This window comes from Salvelinus alpinus, chromosome 12 (genome assembly GCF_045679555.1).
Source record: "Salvelinus alpinus chromosome 12, SLU_Salpinus.1, whole genome shotgun sequence".
NCBI lineage: Eukaryota > Metazoa > Chordata > Actinopteri > Salmoniformes > Salmonidae > Salvelinus > Salvelinus alpinus.
In genome coordinates, this window is record NC_092097.1 from 18,858,017 (window position 1) to 18,885,451 (window position 27,435).

Below are 27,435 nucleotides of genomic sequence, written 5' to 3' on the forward strand. Positions count from 1 at the left end.
ACTAAACAAAGACAAAACAAAGGAAATAAGGTCAGGAACGTGACACTAAGATTTGCTGAGTTACAGTTCATATAAGGAAATCAGTCAATTGAAATACATTCATTAGGCCCTAATTTATGGATTTCACATGACTTTGAAGGCTGGAGCCATGGGTGGGCCTGGGAGGGCATAGGCCCACCCTCTTGGGAGCCAATCCCACCCAAATGGGGCGCAAGGCCCAGCCAATCAGAGAATTAGTTTTTCCCCACAAAAAGGGCTTTATTACAGGCAGAAATACTCCTCAGCACCCTGGCCCCCTTTCCGCACAGAAGGTGCAGAAGCTGGAAGTGGAGGTCCTGGGCTGGCGTGGTTACACGTGGTCTGCAGTTGTGAGGCCGGTTGGACGTACTGACAAATTCTCTAACACAACATTGATTGGTAGAGAAATTAACATTGAAATATCTGGCAACAGCTCAGGTGGATATTCCTGCAGTCATCATGACTGATGATTGGCTGAGATAAATTGATGATAAAATTATTGGGGGGGCTGTCTTGTTAGACTTCAGTGCAGCTTTTGACATTATCGATCATAGTCTGCTTCTGGAAAAACGTATGTGTTATGGTTTTACACCCCCTGCTATAATGTGGATAAAGAGCTACTTGTCTAACAGAACACAGAGGGTGTTCTTTAATGGAAGCCTCTCAAATATAATCCAGTTATAATCATGAATTCCCCAGGGTAGCTGTTTAGGCCCCTTGCTTTTTTTTAAATTTTACTAACGACATGCCACTGACTTTGAGTAAAGCCAGAGTGTCTATGTATGTATGTGACTCAACACTATACACGTCAGCTACTACAGCGACTGAAATGACTGCAACACTCAAAGAGCTGCAGTTAGTTTGAGTGGATGGCAAGGAATAAGTTAGCCCTAAATATTTCTAAACCTAAAAGCATTGTATATGGAACAAAACACTCACTAAACCCTAAACCTCAACTAATTCTTGTAATAAATAATCTGGAAATTGAGCAAGTTGAGATGACTAAACTGCTTGCAGTAACCCTAGATTGTAAACTGTCATGGTCAAAACATATTGATGCAGTAGTAGCTAAGATGGGGAGAAGTCTGTCTATAATAAAGTGATGCTCTGCCTTCTTAACAACACTATCAACAAGGCAGGTCCTACAGGGCCCTAGTTTTGTCGCACCTTGACTACAGTTCAGTTGTGTGGTCAGGTGCTACAAAAAAAAGAACTTAGGAAAATTGCAATTGGTTCCGAACAGGGCAGCACGGCTGGCCCTTGGATGTACACAGAGAGCTAATGTTAATAATATGCATGTCAATCTCTCCTGGCTGAAAGTGGATGAGAGACGTACTTCATCACTACTTTTATTTATGAGAGGTATTGACATGTTGAATGCACAGAGCTGTCTGTCTGAACTATTGGCACACAGCTCGGACACCCATTCATACCCCACAAGAAATGCCACAAGAGGTCTCTTCACAGTCCCAAACAGACTATGGGAGGCACACAGTACTACATAGAGCCATGACTAGATGGAACTCTATTCCACATCAAGTAACTGACACAAGCAGTAAAATTAGATTTTTTAAAAACGATAAAAAAACACCTTATGGAACAGCAGGGACTGTGAAGCAACACAAACATTGGCACAGACACATGCATACAAACACACACACGATAGTATACACACTATACATACATATGGATTTAGTATTGTAGATCTGTGGTAGTGGTGCAGTATGGGCCTGAGGGCACACAGTGTGTTGTGAAATCTGTGAATGTATTGTAATGTTTTAAAAATTGTATAAACTGCCTTACTTTTGCTGGACCCCAGGAGTGAGGATGAGGATCAATAATAAATGCAAATACAATTACATGCTCCCTCAACTTGAGACATCTGTGACAAAACTGCACATTTTTTGTGTCCTTTTATTTTTCCCAGCACAAGGTGCACCTGTGTAATGATCATGCTGTTTAATCAGCTTCTTGATATGCCACACCTGTCAGGTTGATGGATTATCTTGACAAAAGCTAAAATGCTCACTAACAGGGATCAATACAAATTTGTGCATAAAATTAGAGAGATACACTTTTTGTGCGTATGAAACATTTCTGGGATCTTTTCGGTGTAGATTGGAAGTACAGTCAATTATGAACAGTTTTGTCCCAACAATAGCCTAGTATTCAAAAACGTTCTTGCCTGTCATATTTCCTTCCTGTTCATTGATGTGGATGAGCTGAAAGGTGAAGCGATTGTTCACCTCTGTGGTCCTGCAGAAAGTAGTCAATGACAGGGAGCTATTTCAGAGGCCTAGTAACAATGTTTTTTTTAATATATATCTGTTGATAAACTGCTTATAAGCATTTGATAACCAAGCAGTATATAAAATGACCTCTTAGACTACCGTGTATTGGGAAATAAAAGGCGGTTTGATTACCTTACTCCAGTCCACACTGGTATTCTGTAGGCCATAGGCTATGACCCTTCTCCTCTATTATATTGGTAATTGTTATGCATTTTGTTTAGTGGCTTATACCTCCAATACCCCACAGCCAATTCCTTTTCTCCCCCTCTCTCTCTTAGCTGATTGCCCGGGGGCAGTTGATTCGGGGAAATGGTTTAATTTGCATGCAAATGATTCCAAAACACCAGTCATTCACACCGCTAATTATACCAATGTTAGGACGGTGATTTCCTGACATCACGGTTGGTCATTGGCATTCGGGAGGGGAGGAGGTGGTGGTGCTGGCAAGGACAGCCAGGCACTTATTCAGCCAGGCACTCAGGCGAGTAAGTCGCTGCTCAGCGCTCCGTATGGTTACGCACTAAAAGTCCCTGTGGAACATTTTTTTACTTTCTAGTTTTCTGTTGCTGCCTCCGAAATGATTGTTTTGGATTTTTTCGGAATGTACACATTTTAGGCTATTGCATTATCTCAACGTAGGTGGACTAACTGTAGGGGTATTTATGTTCAACCACTTATTGTTTTTTTTCTATACGTATAGCTTTACTTCCAAGAATCCGTGCGCTTGTCGGATGTGTTTGCGGAGCAGCTTGACTAAAATACTCGCGGAGCGAGGGGGACAATAGTCTAGGAACATATTGTGACTTCGCACGGACCAGAGAGTGAGAGTGCAGGATTCGTAAAACTGTGACGCATGAATAGTAGGCTAGCCTAGACTATGAAAAGGCTTGCAATGATGAAAGTGTGTTTGAAAACTAACATCACCGGAAGCAGAGCCATGCTCTCCCTCTCACCTACTTTGTAATAAGGTAAGCAAAGCCTATATTCTACCCGTTGCTCCATTATTTTGTATCAAGCTGTTATTGCGCAGTTGACAAGGCTATCTTTGCGCCCTGTTGTGTCCCAACATTCACGACACTCTCTATTTCGGTTTTTAAATTGTGGTTTTGTTCAGTGATTCTGCCCTCATCTGCATTTTACCAGTAAACCTATGGTCTCGTGAGTCTTCTCAAGTACCCCCCGTGGATAGGCAAAGTACCCTCAGGGGTCCTAGTTACCCCGGTTGGGAACCACTGGTTTAGTTTACGAGGAAAAATTCACAGAAAACTGCCAGCCTGGGTGAACTGTTAATGCGGTTGAAAGGTCGTGTTTGAAAATGGGTTTGATATTTTCTCACCGCAAGATAGGCTACATGTGTTGGCCACTGGGTTCTACAGTGTAGCCTATGTGGCTCTCATGGTGTGCTCGATTTAAACAAAAATCATACCTACATCAGTGGGCTATGAGTTTAAATGTATTTGACAATTAAGCGTTCATGGTTTAGAAGTAGGCTAAATGTTACCATTGCTAGTGCTACTACTTAGGAACGTATCATTCTTTAATAAAAGAAAAGTGTGTTCTCGCACGCAATAGTATAAATAATCTCACTATCTTCACCTCTCATTCATAGGCTATCCTCTGTAATGGGTGTGTTATTATACCTCTTCTCTTCGTGGTGCGTGGTCAAGCTAACCAGTGCCTTTCAGTGGGATTAGATTTAGTTGTGTTGCCTCTAATGAGCTGGCACTGGCCGGACGCGGGATTGATTGAGTCAGGATAGGTCATTTTGGATTAGCATATGAACGGATTTACTGTTGAATAATGAATAATTGACACTCCAGCAGCTGGATACGAGTCCAGGGGTAATGGAAATATCAGGCTGTATTGCTCTGAAACATCTAGACTACCGGTTGCCTCAATTCATAGGCAACCAACCATCTGTCTTGGTATACAAAAGGTCCGTTTTTGACCATCCATTTTCAACACCATTACATTTTTACATTCAGTTCATTTAGACTAATTGTGTTTGTCAGCTTTTCAAACTTGCTGATAATTTTACAGATGGGTTCCCCAATGACAGTTTGACAGTCTCATGAGATAACCATAGCTACAGTTCCATATGAGGACTGAAGTCTCAGGAGCCTGAAAAAAACTGCCCTCTCTGTGACTTGCCATGCATATGTAGCAGTTACCGAACAAGTAAACACTTATGAATAATTACTATGATCTTCTGGTATGAAGCTGCTGTAGCTGAAAAGCATCATGCTCAGTTAGATGTTACATAACTCTAATCCTTGCTCACTTCCTGCACTTCCCACTCTAAATCTGCACAAATCACAAAGAGGCAGTGTAGAGAGATGACTGGCCTTTTCCCCCCAATCTACTTCTCTGAGACAAACTATGTTATGCGATAGTGTCCAGTGTGTGTGTGGCTGCTTATCATATTCTGTGTTGTCTTGCAGGTGCCTGTGTGTGTTGGAGAGAATGGATTATAGTTTATTGCGTCAGGTGTTCGCAGGGCTAATCTCCATTAGATGGAACATATTGGATCGAGTCACCAGTAATTAGCTGCTAATAACAAATGCCTTTGAGTTTGATTCCTCTTCAGAATGTTGTGCAGTTCAGTGATTTTAAAGCTGAACATGCATGCTTCAATAAACAACCAAATTAGGCCAAACAAAGACTAAATACTTTGTTACTGTTTCCTTTGACACAGTACCATTGCATGTTCAAGGGTTTTCAGGAATGTAATCTTAATAGCGCTGAATGGAAAAGTTAATCTGATCTCAGAGAACAAAAGGCAGTTAAAAAGAAAGAATATGTCCTCCTCTTTTCCATGCAAAAGGAAAGCAGCAGAGAAATTTGTCTGCTGCCTACCTCCGGCTGTTCCTCAAACTCTCCTCTGGGCTGCCATTTAAACATGGTGTCTAATCTGTCCGGAATGATGCCATGAAAAGCAGCATTGGCTCTGAGAGCTACTCCAGAATGAGTCTGGGATGGGGTTCTTTTCAAATACCACATCAAGCCCTCTCAACTCCATGGCTGTTTTTCAGGAAGACGAGGGTTGTGGATGTGTTGCACACTTTAGAGGAGGTGTTTACGAACCTGAATGACAACTTACCCTATGGCAGATGTACCTGTTAAAGTTGGGTTAAATGAATGGCACCACCACTCAACCCAACCTGAGTATTCCCTCAGTTGGCAGAGGATTTGTACCAGTACCTTAGGAGTTGTACTAGTCCGTAGGTGGTTAAGAAATCCAGAGTGGTGAATAAATAATGCTTAATAAAATACAGTACGTATCTCTAGTCTAGTTAGAACTTGTTTGTGTGTGTGTCAGTCTAGTTTCTTGGGCATCGGTTTCACCAGTGGATTGAGCCTGTGCGGTTGGTGTGTCTACTGACTGTGCAGTGTGTCAGAGTGTAGCTGTTTAACTTGGCTGTTGCCGGGGAGATGTGGAGGAGCGATGCGATGATTAACACTGCGGTGGTGAATGATTGTCTGCTTACATCCGTCTCAGGGATTATTGTCCTCTCGGATACCTTCCAGTCCGTAAAGGGTTCCTGCTGTGCTCTGGCCATGGAAGACTTTACCTGCCCCAGGAGAGGAAAGGCTAGTCATGTTTAAAGGGGAAACCGTCTACTTAATTTACTTCATTCTCCTCCCTTCGTGGAGGCGTTGGTGATGCACTTGTATTACCAGAGTACTGAATTCCCACTAATTGAAGTCGTGTAGATGACTAGTGTAACATGGGATAGTGTTTCAGGCTGGAAATCCCAGTCATGTGCAGCATGTTGTAAATCAGAGGCTTAGGCCCTGGGCATATCTCTGCCAATTCTGAAGCAGGGAGATCAGATGTTTGGGAGGTGAATCACTGGACGATGGCCTCCATCTGGAGAGAGAGAGACTCATGGGTCTCACGGGACTCCAGCCCTCCTGCTCACATGCCCAGCTCAAAGACAAGGAGAACCATTGGCTTGGTGTTTTGTAAGTCCTCTGTCTGTATCATTTTAAAACCGAGACACTACTCTAACCAGGAATGCAGTGTGAAACACTCTCCTCCAGGCCCAATGTACTCCTCCAGGCTATATTTAAACCCCTATCGCTAAGCCTGCTCGCCACCAAAAAGGCAGAAGGAATCCGCTATCATCAAGAGGAGTGGGAGATGTGTGTGTGGCATATTTATTTAAATTTTTTCTTGTTTCTTTTGGCGTGGTTTCCTGAATCATCTCTGCTGTGTTCTAACGTACATTCGGTGTGTGTGTGTATGCGAGTACGTGTGTTTGTCTCCTGTTAATCACACATCCATTAGTAATGATGGGGGACTGCTGTATTGTAATGAGAGGACTCCGGATGCTTTAGCCCCAGGCTAGGTGTCCTACCTCTGGGATGGGCTGTTTAATTATCTATTCCCCTCCACTGTACGGATGGACTGGTTGTCAGAGAGCTGACGACTTAGTCTGCAAGGCCTGGCTCCTACTACTTACCACTTCCATCAGTATTCATAGATTAGATATCTTGGCATTTCAGTATATGTTGCTTTAATATTCATGGAGACTGGTCTCTGAAGCCAATTGCCTCCAGGAGCTCAGGTAGATTGCCCTTGCCAAAGGATATTGAAGAAGCAGAGATCTGCCTTTTAGACATGTACTAGACCCCAGACATGCATCACTAGTTTAACTATTTTTAACATGTCAGAAAGTTTCCCACTAAAGTAATTGGGGAATCCGTCTTTACTAAACCATATGTCATTGTCATTACTCAATAGTAATCAGCCACCTCTCTATTTCACTTCAGAATGCTCATTTAAATAACTAGTTAATAACAACCCATTGCAGATGCAAATGTTTAGTTTGCCGTTTATAAAGGCAGAAACGCTCTTTGGATGGTGAGGCTATATCAGGTGGTGTACCTAGCTAACTACACTGTTCCCAGTAAGAGCCTCTGTTTCTTTTTGCCGTCAAAGAAGCCTTAAGCCCCTGTTCCTCTGACCCTGTGCTGCTCACCAGACGTCTGGCTGGATTATGGGTTTGGCTGCCTGAGGGGCAGCAGAGGTTAGTGGATATGACCTGCAGGCTAACCCAATGTCTGCTGGTTACAGGGTCTGCTGCCCTAACAGAGGACTTTCACCATGTGTATCTGTGTCTGGGTGTAGCCTAGTTCACAACTTCAGTTTGTTCTGTTTTTAAGGGGGGGGGGGGGGGGGCACATATTAGATTGCTTAGATTGAAAAGGACATAAAAACTAAAGCGCCACACTCTTACAAACATTTGCAATCGTTCTTCTGTATGCAAACAAAACGGATACCTTGTGTGGGTTTGTTAACCTGTTGTCTGGTTCTTGATTAATGAGAACAGAGTTTTATCCTGTCTGAGCATCTGAGACAGTTTGAAGGTAACCTTGTAAAGACAGGAGGTGAAATGTGTATTTACAGTACTGCTTTCCATCACTGTCAGTTGCTTGGCGAATCATTTCCTTACCCGCTTTGTCATTATGTCCTCACTCGCGTTACCTAGAGAATTGTGGGAGCTAGAATGTCTCTGAGATCCTTCTTCCTCTGTGAGACGCGCAGCAGGAAACCTTGACATTTGAACCCTGGCCCTTGAACTATTGTGGAGTTTAAATTTCACATGCTTCGTTGCTTTGCAATAGAAAACCCTCAAAACAAAGATAGACATCGGAAGAGTTCTGAACTCAACCCACATTTTGCCGTACGTACCAAACATATGTCCTGGTTGGTTAGCAACAGTGTTTAATATCACTATTCACTTGGACATGTGTCCACTCTAAGCTTTGCCTATGGATAACTGTTGATCACTTTTATCCTCCCTGAAGAAAGATCTGTGTCTACTGTAAGCTTTTATAACTCGTCGCTGAACTCTGCTCTCTGTCCCTGTGTCCTGTAGGAAGATCTGTGTCCATTGTAAGTGCAGGCTTGAGGAGCATGTGATGACAGCCGTGCCTCTGGAGATGGAGAAGACCGTCACTAAGCTGATGTACGACTTCCAGAGGAACTCCACCTCAGACGACGACTCAGGCTGCGCGCTGGAGGAGTATGCCTGGGTGCCCCCGGGGCTCAAACCTGAACAGGTATGATCGACACGCACACCGGGGAGCAGGGTTTGATATCCCTATTCCATCTCCTCTGTTGGATCAAAGTTTAATTCACCGTCTTATGTTGCGTGTTTGGTGTTCAAGTAAGCCGATTTGGTTTACAAGGATTATATGATGCCGGGTTTTGAATTAATATCTAATTCATTCTGCTTGCAAACTGTTTACTCGTGGTTTCACAAGCCCGTTGTTGACTTTGCTAGGCTGGGATATGCAGAAACACATTACATGGCCTGTGAGCATCCAAGAAACCATCTTCACAAGGCCCTTGTGTACCGAAGGTGTGCGTGTGTGGGAGTTTTTTTTATTGGACAATGAAACCTTTATACATATGAGTTTCATTTTCTTGATGAACTGAAAGCAAGCCTTATTGCCTGTGCAATGGGGTGGTCAATACGCTGTTAACTCATCCCCCATTTCAGTCGCGCATGACTGAGCACAGCCATTTTTCATCCCCAAGGGTCACGTGACCTCCAGTCAATTAAGCTCCACTTTAAAAGCAGCAGAACACCGGCCTGCCAAACTGGAGACCGAAGAGGATAGACTGACTGATGGCTTTCCAAAGCAGTAGGGCAGTGAGACTGGGAATGTTACCGTTAAAGGAGAGGCTTTGCATTGAGGAAATAGGCTGTAGTTTGTAGGATTTACTGCTGGTTGCTTACTTATGTACATTGGATTTCCACGTATACAGTTAAGCTCTTCCAAACCTGATGTACAAGTCAGTCAAGTCATAGAAATGTGTTTTTTGACCTTGCACGGTGGGGGGAGGATACCCATTGAGGTACTTTTCAACGCCCTGCCCAGCCACAGAGGGAGATGGTGAATACCACCAGTTAATCTGTAGAATCTGAGCTCCATCCAGGTGTAGGTTTCTCCTCAGGGACACAGTCCCACTGCTCCATCAGGAGGAGCCTGCTATTCAGTCTCAACTGGTGTCAAGTCACCATTCTGTAACTACGTATTTTAGCAGTCCACAAAGACTGTGGGAATAACTAAACATGATTTCCCCTTGCTCTGTAATGAATGTCTGGATTCGTGCAGTAACAAAATTGTATTAGCAATGTGAGACAAAGAATTTCAGCTGCATTCCAACTACAATAATCATGCTTTTTTTATCTCTGAAACCAGGTATCAGAGTTTATTGGTTTTTAATTCATAGGGAACTGAGTTTCCTGAACATTGCTTTTACTCATTTATTATAGGACTGCCATTATTGACTGTTCTGGTCTCAGGAAGGCCCAGCCAATATGCATTCTCTCTGTCTCTGTCTCTGTCTCTGTGTCAGAGCTAATAAAATGGCAGGAAGTTGCCAGGATACGGGAAGTTGAGACCAAATATGTTACTAAAGCAGCCATTACTGATGTCTCTGCTGTTGAAGAGGCAGATCACGCAGTGTCATAAGAGATAGGGAAGAATCTGCTTTTGTCATCCAAGAGGAAATTCAATCTTAAAGCTTTTATTTTTTCATGCTTTTGTAGATGTAAAGATAACCTTTACACTTACATTGAAGGGAATAGCAGTCTGTTACCATTTATTGTACTTTGGAATGGCAGTCCTCCCTTCTTGCCCATGTGTGGCAGGCTGTTGCCATGGTGTTTTGTTAAAGTGTGATATGTCCAATAAACACTCACTATTGCTTGTTATAGTGTGTCAGGATTGGTCTTTGGTTGTGTCTTAGACACTGTCAGTCTCTCCCGTGAACAGAGATGAAAAACAGCTGTGGGGGAGGTTGGTTTCTAACATAAACCCTGCTATTAGATTTATCCTTTAAAAGCTGTATAGTCTCTGTATAATTAGAGAGAAGATTCAATCTGAGGCCATTTACACTGAACAAAAATATAAACGCAACATGTAAAGTGTTTCATGAGCTGAAATAAAAGATCCCAGAAATGTTCCATACGCACAAAAAGCTTATTTCTCTCCGATTTTGTGCACTAATTTGTTTACATCCTTGTTAGTGAGACATTTCTCCTTTACCAAGATAATCCATCCACCTGACAGGTGTGGCATATCATGAAGCTGATTAAACAGCATGATCATTACACAGGTGCACCTTGTGCTGGGGACAATAAAAGGCCACTCTAAAATGTGCAGTTTTGTCACAAAACACCATGTCACAGATGTCTAAACTTTTTAGGGAGCATGCAGGAATGTCCTCCAGAGCTATTGCTAGAGAATGGAATGTTAATTTCTCAACTATAAGCCGCCTATAACATTGTTTTAGAGAATTTGGCACTACTTCCAACCGGCCTCACAACTGCAGACCACGTGTAACCACGCCAGCCCAGGACCTCCACATCCAGCTATTTCAGCTGTGGGATCATCTGGGAACAGCCACCCGGACAGCTGATGAAACTGTGGGTTTGCACAACTGAAGAATATCTGCACAAACTGTCAGAAACCGTCATATGGAAGCTCATCTGCGTGCTCGTCATCCTCAGCAGGGTCTTGACCTGACTGCAGTTTGGTTTCGTAACCGACTTCAGTGGGCAAATGCTGACCTTCAGTGGCCAATGGCACGCTGAAGAAGTGTGCTCTTCATGGATGAATCCCGGTTTCTACTGTACCGGACAGATGGACACGAACACAATTGCTTTTTATCGATGGCAATTTGAATGCACAGAGATACAGTGATGAGTTTCTGAGGCCCTTTATCGTGCCGTTCACCCGCCGCCATCACCTCATGTTTCAGCGTGATAATGCATGGCCCCATGTCGCAAGGATCTGTACACAATTCCTGGAAGCTAAAAATGTCCCAATTCTTCCATGGCCTGCATACTCACCAGACATGTCATCCATTGAGCATGTTTGGGATGATCTGGATCGACGTGTACGACAGTGTGTTCCAGTTCCCGACAATATCCATCAACTTCGCACAGCCATTGAAGAGTAGTGGGACATCATTCCACAGGTCACAATCAACAGCCTGATCAACTCTATGCGAAGAAGATGTGTCATGCTGCTTGAGGCAAATGGTGGTCACACCAGATACTGACTCATGAATTTATTTAAATGGACTGATTTCCTTATATAAACTGTAACTCAGTAAAATCTTTGAAATTGTTGCCTTTATATTTTTGTTCAGTGTAGTTTCTATGGCCTAATTATTATTATTATTATCCAAAACTGCTCGTCCTTACTGGCTCTTGGGGGGGGGGGGGGGTTTGAGAGACCGTTTCTCAGTGCACCTCGTGTTATTTCCAAGAATCACAGATTTGCTGTCATAGAACATGTTGCAGAGTGTTTTGTTTTAAGTTTGGACGTCAGAGGCTTTCAATATGTATATCTTTGTTGCAGTGAATAAATGCAGAAGGCTTCTTCATTATTCAGGGTTATCCATGTTGTTTTGGTGGCAGGCCCTTGGTACCGCACCCAAGGACAAAGCTGACAGGTTCCAGTCCAAAGATCCATTCATTAGATAGATGGGCCATTAAAATTGGCTACCTGTGGCCCTGTGGTCAGCACATATTAATTGCCTCTCCTGTACTTCTGGCGCCCTAATCCCTCCGTCCCACTCTCTCTTTCCGTCTTCTGGCGCTCGATGCTCCTGAAACCACGGCCATTGATGAACACTGGTCCCGAATTTCTGCTTTCCCCCCTGTGTAACTCTGAAAGACTAATACATTTCACCAAGATGACATTCATTGTTGGCCGGCATAATGTAAAGAATGTAGCAGTCATTTTGAATAGCGAGATGAGCGTTAAGCCTCTGTCTGACACACACACGGTTCATTACTGTAATGTGTGTGTGTATGTACTGCATATGCATGTTCCTGTGGAAGGAGTTTCAAGTGGTAGTAACCACTGTTTTGGTTACTACATGATTCCATATGTGTTTATTTCATAGAGTTGATGTCTTCACTATTATTCTACAGTGTAGAAAATAATAAAAAATAAAGAAAAACCCTTGAATGAGTAGGTGTGTCCAAACTTTTGACATTTTCTTCCTTACTCATATAGCCTATAGGGTTCCAATAAATGTTAATTTGCCACTTATGGGCCAATCTGTACCATGTCACTAGTATTAGTGGTAGTGGCCTGACCCGACCTGGTCTCTCTCCCGTCAGGTTCATCACTACTACAGCTCCCTGCCCGAGGGCAAGGTTCCCTATGTGAACAGCCCAGGAGAGAAGCACCGCATCAAACAGCTCCTCCATCAGCTGCCCCCCCACGACAATGAGGTAAGACCCTTATCCCTCCTCCCGTCTGCCCCCCGGGCACACAGATATTGGGAAGTGGGCATTTGTCACCGTGACATCTTAACTCTCTAGTGTCTCTAACTCTGGATCATTTGTGTTTGTCTCTACAGCCCTTTATTACATGTTGAATAATCTCTGTGTTTTCCAGGTGCGTTACTGTAACACTTTGGACGATGAAGAGAAGAGGGAGCTCAAACTCTTCAGTAACCAACGGAAACGGGAGAATCTGGGCCGCGGCAATGTGAGACCATTTCCCGTGACGATGACTGGAGCGATCTGTGAGCAGGTACGGTAACTCCGGTAGGAATGGGACTGGTTCACTCACAGGCACTCACACGAGAAGGGCAGAGGTAGGACAGACACATGGTAGAGGTTATACAGGGGTGGCCATAGTTGGATGGATATGATAGAAATACGCGTATAGCCATCTCTCACACGAAAAAACACTTTACAAAAGTGATCAAAGAAAATACTGTATAGGCGAAGGACTCGCCTTTCTTTTGTGGTAGAATCTGACAGTACCCAGTGATATTCCTGTCTTTTATTGTGATTCACCCCGTGAAGAGCTCAGCTGACATTTTTAAAAGAAGCTGATAAAATGGAGCCTCACATTCAAGTCATGACCCAGCCTCTCAACTGTGGTAGATCTGCCTGTCTGTGTTTTCCCTCATCTCTCCCAGTAGCTTGGCCAGAACAAATGTCACACAGACACACTGACGGCTTATAGGATCCTTGATGCTGTGTTTTTGATCCTAACTCTTCACCTTATGTTATACTGTGCCATGGAACGTACAAATTCCAGATTCGATCTCCTGAAGGTACATCGCAGTCTAGATAAACAAATCTTGATGTTGCTTTAGTCTACACCACATTTGTTTTCATTCAGGAACACACTCAGCCCCCAGTCATTCCCTTACTGACCTGAGGCAGGTCTGCAGTGCTCTGTTATGCTTATGCCCTGTTTGTATCCATGTTTTACTCACTGTGTTTCTTGCTAAGCAGACAACCACAGGAGTGAGTGTGTGATGAAGCACATTGTTCTAAGGGTGTGTATTGATTGAATTCCCTCCCCTGGCTGACCTCTATGCGTAACAGGTCTGTGTGCCAGTTAGATCATCTGATTCTCTTCTCTCCCTTTCTGTCTCTGTCCCACCCATCTAAATGTCCCTCTGTCTCCTTCACACTCTCCCCCTCCTTTCTCCCCTCCCTACCATCTCTCAACGTCTCGCCCCCTCATTCCCACTCCCTGTACCTTTCTCCTCTTCAAATCTTCCTCTCGCTGCTTCCTTTTTCTCTCCTCTACCATCTCGCTCTCCTCTACCATCTCTCGCTCTCCTCTACCATCTCTCGCTCTCCTCTACCATCTCTCGCTCTCCTCTACCATCTCTCACTCTCCTCTACCATCTCTCGCTCTCCTCTACCATCTCTCGCTCTCCTCTACCATCTCTCGCTCTCCTCTACCATCTCTCGCTCTCCTCTACCATCTCTCGCTCTCCTCTACCATCTCTCGCTCTCCTCTACCATCTCTCGCTCTCCGCTACCATCTCTCGCTCTCCTCTACCATCTCTCGCTCTCCTCTACCATCTCTCGCTCTCCTCTACCATCTCTCGCTCTCCTCTACCATCTCTCGCTCTCCTCTACCATCTCTCGCTCTCCTCTACCATCTCTCGCTCTCCTCTACCATCTCTCGCTCTCCTCTACCATCTCTCTCTCTCTCTCTCTCTCTCTCTCTCTCTCTCTCTCTCTCTCTCTCTCTGTCTCTGTCTCTGTCTCTCTCTCTCTGTCTCTCTGTCTCTGTCTCTCTGTCTCTGTCTCTGTCTCTCTCTGTCTGTCTTTCTCTCTCTCTCTCTCTCTCTCTCTCTCTCTCTCTGTCTCTCTCTCTCTGTCTCTCTCTCTCTGTCTCTCTCTCTCTGTCTCTCTCTCTCTGTCTCTCTCTCTCTGTCTCTCTCTCTCTGTCTCTCTCTCTCTGTCTCTACCAGTGTGGAGGGCAGATAAACGGAGGTGACATTGCAGTGTTTGCGTCGCGTGCAGGCCACGGCGTGTGTTGGCACCCTGGCTGCTTCGTGTGCAGCATGTGTGACGAGCTGCTGGTGGACCTCATCTACTTCTACCAGGAAGGGAAGATCTACTGTGGTCGGCACCACGCAGAGAGACTCAAACCACGCTGCTCCGCCTGCGACGAGGTAGGAGCAGACCCTGCTAAACACACACACAAATCACATTGTATTGGTCACATGCGCTGAATACAACAGGTGTAGACTTTACAGTGAAATGTTTACTTGTGAGCCCATTCCCAAAAGTTAAAAAGTAAGACAAATATTTGCTAAATTAAAAAAATCGATAGTAACACAATAAGAACAACAACGATGCTATATAAACTCAGCAAAAAAAGAAACGTCCCCTTTTCAGGACCCTGTCTTTCAAAGATAATTCCAAATACCTTCACAGATCTTCTTTGTAAAGGGTTTTAACACTGTTTCCCATGCTTGTTCAATGAACCATAAACAATTAATGAACATGCACCTGTGGAACGGTCGTTAAGACACTAACAGCTTACAGACAGTAGGCAATTAAAGTCACAGTTATGAAAACTTAGGACACTAAAGAGGCCTTTCTACTGACTGAAAAACACCAAAAGAAAGATGCCCAGGGTCCCTGCACATCTGCGTGAACGTGCCTTAGGCATGCTGCAAGGAGGCATGAGGACTGCAGATGTGGCCAAGGCAATAAATTGCAACGTCCGTACTGTGAGACGCCTAAGACAGCGCTACAGGGAGACAGGACGGACAGCTGATCGTCCTCCCAGTGGCAGACCACGTGTAACAACACCTGCACAGGATCGGTACATCTGAACATCACACCTACAGGACAGGTACAGGATGGCAACAACAACTGCCCGAGGTACACCAGGAACGCACAATCCCTCCATCAGTGCTCAGACTATCCACAATAGGCTGAGTGAGGCGGGACTGAGGGCTTGTAGGCCTGTTGTAAGGCAGCTCCTCAACAGACATCACTGGCAACAACTTCGCCTATGGGCACAAACCCACCGTCGCTGGACCAGACAGGACTGGGAAAAAGTGCTCTTCACTGAGGAGTCGCGGTTTTGTCTCACCAGGGGGTGATGGTCGGATTTGCGTTTATCGTTGACGGAATGAGCGTTACACCGAGATCGGGACCGAGTTGGAGTTGGAGGGTCCGTCATGGTCTGGGGCGGTGTCACAGCATCATCGGACTGAGCTTGTTGTAATTGCAGGCAATCTCAACGCTGTGCGTTACAGGGAAGACACCTTCCTCCCTCATGTGGTACCCTTCCTGCAGGCTCATCCTGACATGACCCTCTAGCATGACAATGCCACCAGCCATACTGCTCGTTTTGTGCGTGATTTCCTGCAAGACAGGAATGTCAGTGTTCTGCCATGGCCAGCGAAGATCCCGGATCTCGATCCCATTGAGCACATCTGGGACCTGTTGGATCGGAGGGTGAGGGCTAGGGCCATTCCCCCCAGAAATGTCTGGGAACTTGCAGGTGCCATGGTGGAAGACTGGGGTAACATCTCACAGCAAGAACTGGCAACTCTGGTGCAGTCCATGAGGAGGAGATGCACTGCAGTACTTAATGCAGCTGGTGGCCACACCAGATACTGACTGTTACTTTAGATTTTGACTCCCCCTTTGTTCAGGGACACATTATTCAATTTATGTTAGTCACATGTCTGAAGAACTTGTTTAGTTTATGTCTGTTGTTGAATCTTGTTATGTTCATACAAATATTTACACATGTTAAGTTTGCTGAAAATAAATGCAGTTGACAGGGAGAGGACGTTTCTTTTTTTGCTGAGTTTACAAGGAGTACCAGTACAGTGTCAATGTGCAGGGGTATGAGGTAGTTGAGGTAATACAGTATGTAGGGGTAAAAGTGACTAGGCAATCAGGATAGAGTCGTGTGTGTGTGTGTGTGTGTGTGTGTGTGTGTGTGTGTGTGTGTGTGTGTGTGTGTGTGTGTGTGTGTGTGTGTGTGTGTGTGTGTGTGTGTGTGTGTGTGTGTGTGTGTGTGTGTGTGTGTGTGTGTGTGTGTGTGTGTGTGTGTGTGTGTAGTGTTTTGGAGTATCGGTGTAGTATGTATAAGTGTGTGGGTAGAGTCTAGTGAGTGTGCATAGAGTCAGTGCGAAACAATTAAGATGAATTAATAAAGTCCTGGTAGAAATTTGATTAACTGTTCAGCAGGCTTATCGCCTGGGAGTAGAAGCTGTTTAAGTGCCTTTTGGTTACAGACTTGGCGCTCCGGTACCGCATGTTGTGCGGTAGCAGAGAGAACAGTCTATGACTTGGGTGGCTGGAGTCTTTGACAATTTTTAGGGCCTTCCTCTGACACCGCCTGGTAAAGAGGTCCTGGATGGCAGGGAGTTCGGCCCCAGTGATGTACTGGGCCGTACGCACTACCCTCTGTAGTACCTTGCAGCCGGATTCCGAGCAGTTGCCATACCAAATGGTGATGCAGCCCGTCAAGATGCTATTAATGGTGCAGCTGTATACGGTTTTGAGGATCTGAGGGCCCATGCCAAAGCTTTTCAGCATCCTGACGGGGAAGAGGCGTTGTCGTGCCCTCTTCACAGCAATGTTGGTGTGTTTGGACCATGATAGGTCCTTAGTGATGTGGACACCGAGGAACTTGAAGCTCTCAACCCGCTCCACTACAGCTCGTCGATGTGAATGGGGGCGTGTTCGGTCCTCCGTTTCCTGTAGTCCACAATAAGTGCCTTTTGTCTTGCCCACGTTGAGGGAGAGGTTGTTGTCCTGGCAACACACTTCCAGGTCTCTGACCTCCCTATAGGCTGTCTCATTGTTGTCGGTGATCAGGCCTACCACTGTCGTCATCTGGAAACTTAATGTTGGAGTTGTGGGTGAACAAAGCATGTGTGTCCATGTATGCTGCTGATACAACCATATACGCATCAGCAACCACAGCTAATGAAGTCACTGAAACCCTTAACAAAGAGTTGCAGTCTGTTTTGGAATGGGTGGCCAGTAATAAACTAGTCCAGAACATCTCTAAAACTAAGAGTATTGTATTTGGTACAAATCATTGCCTAAGTTGTAGACCTCAGCTGAGTCTGGTAATGAATGGCATGGCTGTTGAACAAGTTGAGGAGACTAAATGACTTGGTGTTACCTTAGATTGTAAACTGTCATGGTCAAAACCTATAGATTCAATGTTTGGAAAGAGAAGGTGTTGCTTTTTTGACACCACACTCCAAGAAGCAAGTCCTGCAGGCTCTATTTTTATCTTATTGTGATTATTGTCCAGTCATATGGTCAAGCGCAGCAAGAAAAATCTGCAGCTGGCCCAGAACAGAGCTGCACGTCTTGGTCTTCATTGTAATCAGAGGTATAATATTAGTACCCTGCACGCCAGTCTCTCTTGGCTTAGAGTTGAGGAAAGACTGACTGTGTCACTTCTTGGTTTTATAAGAAACGTGTTGGAAATTCCAAATTGATTGCATAGTTATCTTACACACAGCACTGACACACACACTTACCCCACCAGGGGCCTTTTCACAGTCCCCCGGTCCAGAACAAATTAAAGAAAACGTACAATATTATACAGGGCCATGAGTGCATGTAACTCTCTTCCATCTCATATAGCGCAAGTGAACAGCAAGCCTGGTTTTTAAAAATCTAATAAAGCAATACTTGAAGTCTTCACTGCACAACGCCTCTCCCCATGTGACCTACTTGTTGTGTGTATGTACTGACATGTATGTGTAACTGATAGATGTACACACACTACATGTTAATGTTTTTAAATATATGTCAATTGTAAAGTTTTTCGTTATGTGCCGGACCCCAGTAATCCTCTCTGAGACTCAAACATGTCTAGGCCTTCCCATACTCATCCACACATATAACAGAAGTAAAACAAATAGTATATTGACTACTATAAGGGCTAGTGACACTAACTGCCATGCGAAACAGTAGATGATTTAAACATAGGCCTCCTCTGTTTTCCTATCTGGTGTCTTGAAATACACTGCTACAACATGGGAATAATTAAACATTGATTTTCAGTAGATCTCCATACACATTATCCCAAAGAGGGGACAGAGTGGATGGTGTAATACAGTAGGACAGTGTCTGTCAGTATGGAGGAGGGATAGAGAGGGGGCTATGGTAGCAGGCAGCCAGGCCTTTGAGTCTTTGTCCTGTCATTCTCTGTAATAGGGTGAGCAGGGCCTCGCCTCAGAGAAAAGCAGCATAATAAAGGATACCGTCCTCTCTCCTCTCTTTCCTCTCTCTGTCTGTAGATCATCTTTGCAGACGAGTGCACGGAGGCGGAGGGCAGGCACTGGCACATGAAGCACTTCTGCTGTTTCGAGTGTGAGACGGTGCTGGGCGGCCAGCGGTACATCATGAAGGAGGGCCGGCCCTACTGCTGCAGCTGTTTCGAGTCCCTCTACGCCGAGTACTGTGACTCCTGTGGGGAACACATCGGTACGCCACGCACCCACCCCATCCACCAGAGCCAACGCAGGGCCCTAGATCCAACAACACGAGCCGTAATCTAGAGAGCTAAAGCACTGGCATACGTCAAGCAAGACAAATAGGACGCTATTTCAGCTGCAAGATTTCAGTAATGTTAAGAAGAACAGAGGAATGACCTGGATTTAGCTTGGAGAAACATTTCAGGGAGAAATATGCATGGCTGCAAAGATTACATGCTTTTAGTAGAATTTAACCGTCTATGATTTAACGCAACACTGGCATGCAGATACCTCACGACACGGATACAAGTAGCGTATTTTAAAACAGACTAGATGAACTCAACAGCATTTTCACAAAGGGGGAAAAGATCAGTGGGTGAACAATTTCAAATGGATTCAGTAGATATACATTTTCATAAGGTCATTTTCTGTACGTTAACCAAACCAAGCAGGACAAACCTAGCGCCTTATCACCAGTGGGGCCAGTGCCACCTCTGTGCTTTCCTCTCAGTCCAGAGAGCCGCTTGCTTATCCCTCAACAGGATCCCCAGCTGTGATCTGGCACGGCCCTCAGCAAACAGACATGGAGCTCTGTAATTATTTCTTATACAGGATACAGAAAGTATTTGAGTAATACTGATTATAAATTGAAACCATCAGAAACCATTTGAAACCAGATGGCAGCCATTAGCTGAGGACTGTTCTCCCCGGCAACTGCAAACATACTTAAAATGCAATGCATGTTACATAATGAGTTTACCCCTAAACTCAGCTAAGTGTTGTAGCCCCAGGGCCTTTCTTCACTCAGGTTTACTTAGAACTTCCAACTCATTTCCTATTAAAATGGAGTTGGAACATTTTCCAGTTTATGGATGGTATCTATATCTTTTGATAAGGGAGTTCTCCCTCTAGAGTATTTAGCTGATGTTTTGTATTTGATTAGCCTTAATTTGCCTTGCTGCTTATAGCACTTTATCGTTCACATTCCGCACCTACAGTATTTCCACAATGATTAGTCTTGATGGTTCTCTGTTGCAGGCATTGACTCATTACAGAGCAAAAGAGTAAAGATTATTGGGTCCTTTTCATTAACATTTTGGCTTATAAGTGTTTTTCCCTCTGTCCCTCAGGCATTGACCAGGGCCAGATGACATATGACGGTCAGCACTGGCACGCCACAGAGGGCTGTTTCTGCTGTGCCCGCTGTAAGAGCTCCCTCTTAGGTCGCCCCTTCCTGCCCAAACATGGACAGATCTTCTGCTCGCGCTCCTGCAGTCTGGGGGAGGAGCCTAACGGGTCAGACTCCTCAGACTCCGCCTTCCAGAGCGCACGCTCCACTCGAGAGTCCCGCCGCAGCTCCAAGGCTGGGAAGAACGGGGGCCAGGCGGGGAGGTGTTCGGGTGACGTGGACCCTCTCTCCTTACAGATGGACCTGCTGAGTCTGTCCAGCCAGACGCCCAGTTTGACCCGCGAGCCGCCCGCATGGAAGAGCCAGGGACAGGGGGGTGACACATACCCCTACGAGGGCCGATCAGACCCCACAGCAACACCCACCCCACTCCATCTGCTCAGCCAATGCAACGTCAGAACTGCATATAACTCCACCTCCCCCGGGCAGGGCAACCAACCAAACCACAGGTCCAAGGAGACGGGTGTCAACAAGAGGCCGCCCATCTCAGCCCTGAAAGGCCGCTCTATGAATGAGAACTGGTTCCATCAGGATTCAGAGGACTACTACCCCCCCAAACTGAAACCCCAGCAAAGCTTTGACGTACCCCATGGCTTGTCCTACCACAACGGCTTCTCTGACAAGCGTTCGGTCAGTCTGCATGTGTTCCAGAGGGACGGGGAGGTGGGGCCTCCCCAGCGGGGGCGCAGCAGGAACCCCATCAGCGCACTTAGCTTCACGGAGCAGCTCACTCCCCTAGAGCAGACACCCAGGGGTTCCATGGAGTCACTGGCCCTGTCCAACGCTACAGGTAACTCTTCCAAATTCACCATGGCGGGAAGATTAATTCATGTGATTGTATTTGAAGCAATATATTTAACTGCTTAGGACATTTATATCTCACAGAATACTGCAACCGATCCAAAGCTAATTACATACTGTATGCCTTTCTCATAAGAGTGTAATGTCTATTATGTCAATGGTTATGAGATTTATTGACGTAATAATGATAACAATTAGGATAACTGATGAAGTTAACCACTGACTAACCCGCCTGTTGTTTCTCTGAAGGAACGTCTGCAGATGGAGGAGGGAAGCGCCAGGAGCACCTGTCTCGTTTCTCCATGCCCGACCTGAGCAAAGACTCTGGCATGAACGTGTCAGAGAAGAGCAACATGGGCACCCTCAACTCCTCTGTCCAGTTCCACAGCTCTGACTCCATGCACAGCCTGACCCCAGGCCAGCCCTACATGGAGCTGGAGCCCCCGGTGCAGGTGCAGTACCCTCTGCAGTACTGTGAGCCCCCAAGCCTGGGGATGGGCATGAGCCACCTGCCAGCCGGCTTCACCTACCAGGAGGAGGACAGGGTCAGCCTGGTGAGCAGCGCCAACGCTGCCCGCCTCCCGCCCATCAGTGAGCGCACGCGGAGACGAGGAGAGGGCCCGGGCATGGCTGCCCCTGAAGACACCCCTCAGCGCCGGAGACACAATCACCACCGCTCCCGTCGCTCCAGACGCTCCCGCTCGGAGAACGCCCTGCACCTAGCCGCTGAGCGCAGGGAGAGGCCCCAGCTGAGAGTCAGAGAGGACTATGACCAGTTTCCCCCTCCGCGGGGCGCTAGGGACTCATTTGGGAGTGCGGGGGGGAGGTGCAGGGGGCCGGAGCCATTCAGGCAGTGCCCTCGTACCACCTCTGACCTCACCCTGCAGAAGCCCAGTGCCCACCGCCGTCTCGCCGGGCCCTACTCCTGGGACGACTACGAGGATGAGGACGAGTGGTGCTCCACCTGCTCTTCATCGTCTGAGTCGGAGGACGAGGGTTACTTCCTGGGAGAGCCCATTCCTAGGCCCGTGCAGCTGAGGTACCTGAGCAGCCAGGAGCTCCTCCACAAGTACAGCTCCACAGGGGTGGGCGGACCGCACCAAATGAGTGGCAGAGGGGGACAGCTGCACACCCGCAAACGCCGGAAAAGCAAGAACTGCATAATCTCTTAAAATTCGCACCATGGAAAGAGTGAAGAGAAAGTGCCCTCCCTCTCCCAGTATACACTAACATAGTTAATCTGTTCAGAAAAGACAAGCAGACACTCTTCTGAAGTTGTTGAGTATTGTGAGGTTGACAGTGTTTTGATATGCAGTTGGGTAAACCATTGACAGCACAAATGTTTTGCATGTTTATCCATTTCAGAACAACATTTCAGAACAAGTTATCCTGATTATTGATTATATTTCTCTGACTCACACTGCACTCTGCTTGTCTGTCACCATGTTTATCAAAGCCAACGTGCAATCGTAATAATAATGTAATTTCCATGCAGCAACAGTAAGGTACAGACAATTCAGTAAGGTCCAGCTTTTTCATGCAATGTGATTTAGGTATATACTATTGTACTCAAGTTTATAGGCTGTACTGTATATAAGTAAATGAATGAATAAATTCACTAAATTAAGGAAGCAATGTAAATACTATGTAAATGAGGTCCCACATATTTTTATATTTTGTATGGATAGAATCATTTATGTATTGAATATCTATAATGTAGGAATAGAAAATGCATGCCTGTAATTTGTTGATGTGGTCCTGCATTGGAATAAAGTAGTATTTCAGACAGAGAATGACAGGTGTCCGTTCCCTCACTAGAGACTGGCGTGTTCTTGTGATCATTTGTCTGACAGTGAACAGTCACCCTCTCCATCTGCTCAACACATAAATGAATGAAAACATGGCAAAAGCGCTGATTTAAAAAGTCACCGCTCAGTAAATGTCATTCCCCCATGAGGTCATGAAGTGATACTGTGACTATTGGGCTTTTGTGGCATTGTTTGCAAACAGATGTCTGTGAGCTGTAAGTGAGCTAATCATAAACCCAGATAATGTGCTGCTGATGCAGCTCTATGGATTAACGCATGAATAGATATATGGATGGGATTCAAATGGGCTTTACTGAAGTACAATTTGTAATTCACAAGCTATCTCCTCAATGAATACAACCTCTACATCAAAACAACAGGAGTAATTTACTTCTCTCATCGTTTTCATTCTCTACATTTACACTTGGACGAGCTCCAGGTCAAGTTTGTGTTTGAAAGGTGAAGTAACAGGGTTCTAAATTGGCTTGTGTCTGATGTCCATGTGGTCAGAGGATTACAGTAGCTAAGTCTCTGGGCCCCGTAAACTGGGTGGACTCCAGTCCACACCCTCCCTTCTACGCAGGTCTCAAAACCAGGTATTTAACTACACACACTAGATTAAAAGTGAGTGAAGACCAATCCCACTGGGCACAGATGTCAATTCAACGTCTAGTTTTGATTTACATTTGGTTGAGTTGTCAACTAACGTGAAATCATCAAAACAATCACAATGTCATTTGATTTTGGTAAACATTTTGGTGAAAAAAATACAAAATTCCCTTACACGGATTACTTTTTGCAAATCCAATTCATTTTCCACATTGGTTCAACGTCGTCATATTGATTTTGGGTGTTTGAAATGATGTGGATACAACGTTGATTCAATCAGTTCTTGCCCAGGGGTATGCTACTGACATGTTGGGTGGATTAGTGTGTTTATGTGGGTTCCTTTAGATGGCATGTCTTCCAGTGTTCATATATACTTTGCGGTGGTCAGGAGTTCTCATTTTGTTGACTGTTATGACCAAAACAGCTGCACAAACATGAGACACATTACTGTCCTGACAACTGAGCGATTATGTATTTTTTGTGCCTTTTTTACTGGGCCCCTAGGCCACTGGTGTCATGCCCAGATTTGTCTTGTTTTTTGTATTTCTCAGTTATCAAATGAATTACTTAATTTTTAAGCCCACGTTATATCATAATTGTTTGTAAAAATATTTGTCAGCTGTATTTTACAGAGGGGGCACACTGACTGGACTAGGTTCAGAAGGAGGAGGATGAGAGAGTAGAGTGACACACACACACAGCGTTTGATTTGATTTGAGCTGCCAGTGATGGGTAGGAGGTTTGTTTGTAAATGAATGTGATCAAGCTATCTAGCCTATTGATTCCTTCTTGATGAATAAATATATTACAAATGTTTTGTTGTTTCTCTGTAATACTAGCCACCTAGCAATTTTATTAAGTTGGCTTTAGCTAGCCAGCTAGATATGTTCCCAATCTTCCAAAATCATAACTAGCCGCCAAGCCATTTCAGGCTATCAATCAAGTTAGAGTAGCTTGTCTAACTATCTTAGCTGGCATGCCTGCTAGCAAGGTTGCTAGACTTTAGAAAAGCAAGCAATTGCTAAATGTACTCAAACTCACATTCCTTGCAATCTTTTACCTAGATTTTACCAGAAAAGCATAGTTTCTTTACTTGGTTTAAATGACAATTGAACAGGTAAAGAGATATGCTTAGGTAACCTATGCAGAAAAATAGACATATTTATTTGCATATAATTATGCGTAATGATTATGGCTCTAGATATCAGGAAGAAGCTGTTTCAGGTGTTTGAAAAATGCAAAAATCTCTGGACCACCCCATCGTCACATACTTCTTCCCTCCTCTAAAATAATGGGTCCATGACGCCCCTGCTGCCACTGCCTAACTCATACCTGCTGAGATGCACATTGTCACTGGATCATTGTTTCCAAAGTAATGAGTCTTGGAAAACACAAGTATAAAGCCTCTATCTCCAGTCATCTGCGTATTGATCTAACTGAACACATGGCTTCCATTCAACGGGCAGCAGAAACTAATTTCAAACTCATCAGAGCACAGTCTTACTTCATCAACCCAACCCATATATTCATTCACATATTAATGAATTGAATTCTTCTCAGACCTGCAGGGCATTTCCCAAGGACAGAGGGGTTGTACTGTCAGTCAGTGTGTCGATGGTTTGGCGCTGAGAGAGAGTCTGTGGGTTTTCCATGTGTTTAATTAAAGCAGAGCTAAGATGCTGTCAGAAGTGCCACAGATTGTGGCCATATGCTTTCTGGGCTGCACCATAGAGGATAATCCCTGAGTTGTGTTGATGCAGGACAGTGGTTTGGTCCACTGGGGACTGGCTGACTCTGGGCAGAATACACCCACTGGAGAGACCACACATCTCTGTGGATTGATAAACTCACTCAACCCAGTATGATCAATGACCTGTATCCAGACCCATATATTTATTCTAAATATATGGCTCTAGTTAGTGGTTCTAACATGTTATTTGTCTTACTGAATGTCGTGGTCCATGTCATATTTACACAGTACACTCTTACGCGAATGTGGTTTGGATACTTCTATACGTGTTTATCATATGGTGTTTGTATGAGGGCTTGTGAAAAGCACGGTATGTGTCAAAAGTATGTAACATCCAAAGCATGCCAACTCGAGAAAAGCTTGTCTTTCAATTTGCATATTAATTGTAGAATTAAGTTGATCCTGCCAAAGCTAATGACTATTACATATTTCAAATGAAGCTAAAGTACTCCAGGCCAACAAAGAGAGTGAAAAGAAGTCTAGCACTTCAGTTTTGTGATAGACCACCTGTTACTGTGGAAACTGCTAACCAAGGTATATCTGTTATGTCTGTTTGTGCTTCTGACTGGCAGTCTCTTGTTTTCAGTTTAGGGCTCATGAAGAGCATTCAGATTACTATAAATAGAATGTCTTTAGAATGTGACAGCCAATTAACCAATGTTCCTCACATTCCACTGGCCCAGGCATGCACGGCACTCAGGGTCATGTGACAACGCTAAAGTTAGAAGACAGAGGTTTTCATTGGATGAAACACAGAGAGAGTCTGAATCCCAGAGCTTGTTCCTGGATCATGACCATGACTGTTAACACTACCACATTGCCCAGCGATGCACACAGAACACATCTTTCTATTCTAGTGTGTCAGAGACGGTTCTGTTCTGAAAACACTAAGCTGTGTCTTGGTAAACTATGAGGTATGCACATGGGATGGTGGTCAGATGGACAGCTGAGACATAAAGATGGAGAACTCTCCTGGCTCTGCTGGGATCCCAGAGGCAGAGAGTACAGAATGTGTTAACTCACTTGAGTGTCCTCAAAATAATGACTTTTATAATTCACAATAATTACTTTTTATCATTCGTTTACATACACAATACCAGTCAAGAGTTTGGTCACATTCAAGGGTTTTTCTTTATTTTTACTATTTTCTACATTGTAGAATAATAGTGAAGACATCAAAACTATGAAATAATACACATGGAATCATGTAGTAATCAAAAAAGTGTTAAACAAATCTAAATATATTGTATATTTTAGATTCTTCAAAGTAGCCACCCTTTGCCTTGATGACAGACCAAATGACAGATTTCCACCGGTCTAATGTTCATTGCTTGTGTTTCTTGGCCCAAGCAAGTCTCTTCTTCTTATTGATGTCCTTTAGCAGTGGTTTCTTTGCAGCAATTTGACCATGAATGCCTGATTCACGCAGTCTCCTCTGAACAGTTGATGTTGAGATGTGTCTGTTACTTGAACTCCATGAAGCATTTATTTGGCCTGCAATCTGAGGTGCAGTTAACTCTAATGAACTCATCCTCTGCAGCAGAGGTAACTCTGGGTCTTCCTTTCCTGTGGCGGAACTCATGAGAGCCAGTTTCATCATAGTGCAGTGGTTTTTGCGACTGCACTTAAAGAAAGTTCTTGAAATTTTCCGGGTTTGACTGACCATTTCCTGTATACCACCGCTAACTTATCACAACACAACTGATTGGCATTAAGAAGGAAAGAAAACACACAAATGTACTTTTCACAAGGCACACCTGTTAATTGAAATGCATTCCAGGTGACTACATGATAAAGTTGATTGAGAGAATGCCAAGAGTGTGCAAAACTGTCATCAAGGCAAAGAGTGGCTACTTTGAAAAATCTCAAATATAAAACACTTTTTTGGTTACTACATGATTCCATGTAGTAGTGATTCCATGTAGTAGTTTTTTCATAGTTTTGATGTCTTCACTATTATTCTTCAATGTAAAAAAATTAAGAAAAACCCTGGAATGAGTAGGTGTGTCCAAACATTTGACTGATACTGTATATAGCAATAGAGTATTAGATCACATTATGATTAGTATTAGATCACATTAGATCACATTATGATGTGATAATGTGGACACATGTGGAAGTTGGTCACCGGATATTCATTGGAAAATGTGCCTTTTCATACAGCACCTTGTCCCGACATGTCTAACAGCACAGATGTA

General features: G+C 44.5%; 1 protein-coding gene across 3 annotated transcripts in view; it reads left to right on the plus strand.

The window, feature by feature from the left end:
- The window catches only part of LOC139535643 (prickle-like protein 2), a 112,372-nt gene extending 89,509 nt beyond the window's left edge, over positions 1-22,863 (plus strand). For 2 of the 3 annotated variants that reach the window (XM_071335255.1, XM_071335257.1), the window contains 7 exons: positions 8,195-8,378; positions 12,467-12,580; positions 12,747-12,884; positions 14,578-14,781; positions 18,904-19,090; positions 20,211-21,059; positions 21,320-22,863. In XM_071335255.1, coding sequence (XP_071191356.1) covers positions 8,195-8,378; positions 12,467-12,580; positions 12,747-12,884; positions 14,578-14,781; positions 18,904-19,090; positions 20,211-21,059; positions 21,320-22,242 — 2,599 coding nt within the window. In that variant the 3' untranslated portion in view covers positions 22,243-22,863. Of the gene's footprint in view, positions 1-2,741; positions 3,278-8,194; positions 8,379-12,466; positions 12,581-12,746; positions 12,885-14,577; positions 14,782-18,903; positions 19,091-20,210; positions 21,060-21,319 lie in introns of those variants that run through there. The other variant, XM_071335256.1, reaches the window with a different exon arrangement.
- The last annotated feature ends 4,572 nt before the right edge of the window (positions 22,864-27,435 follow it).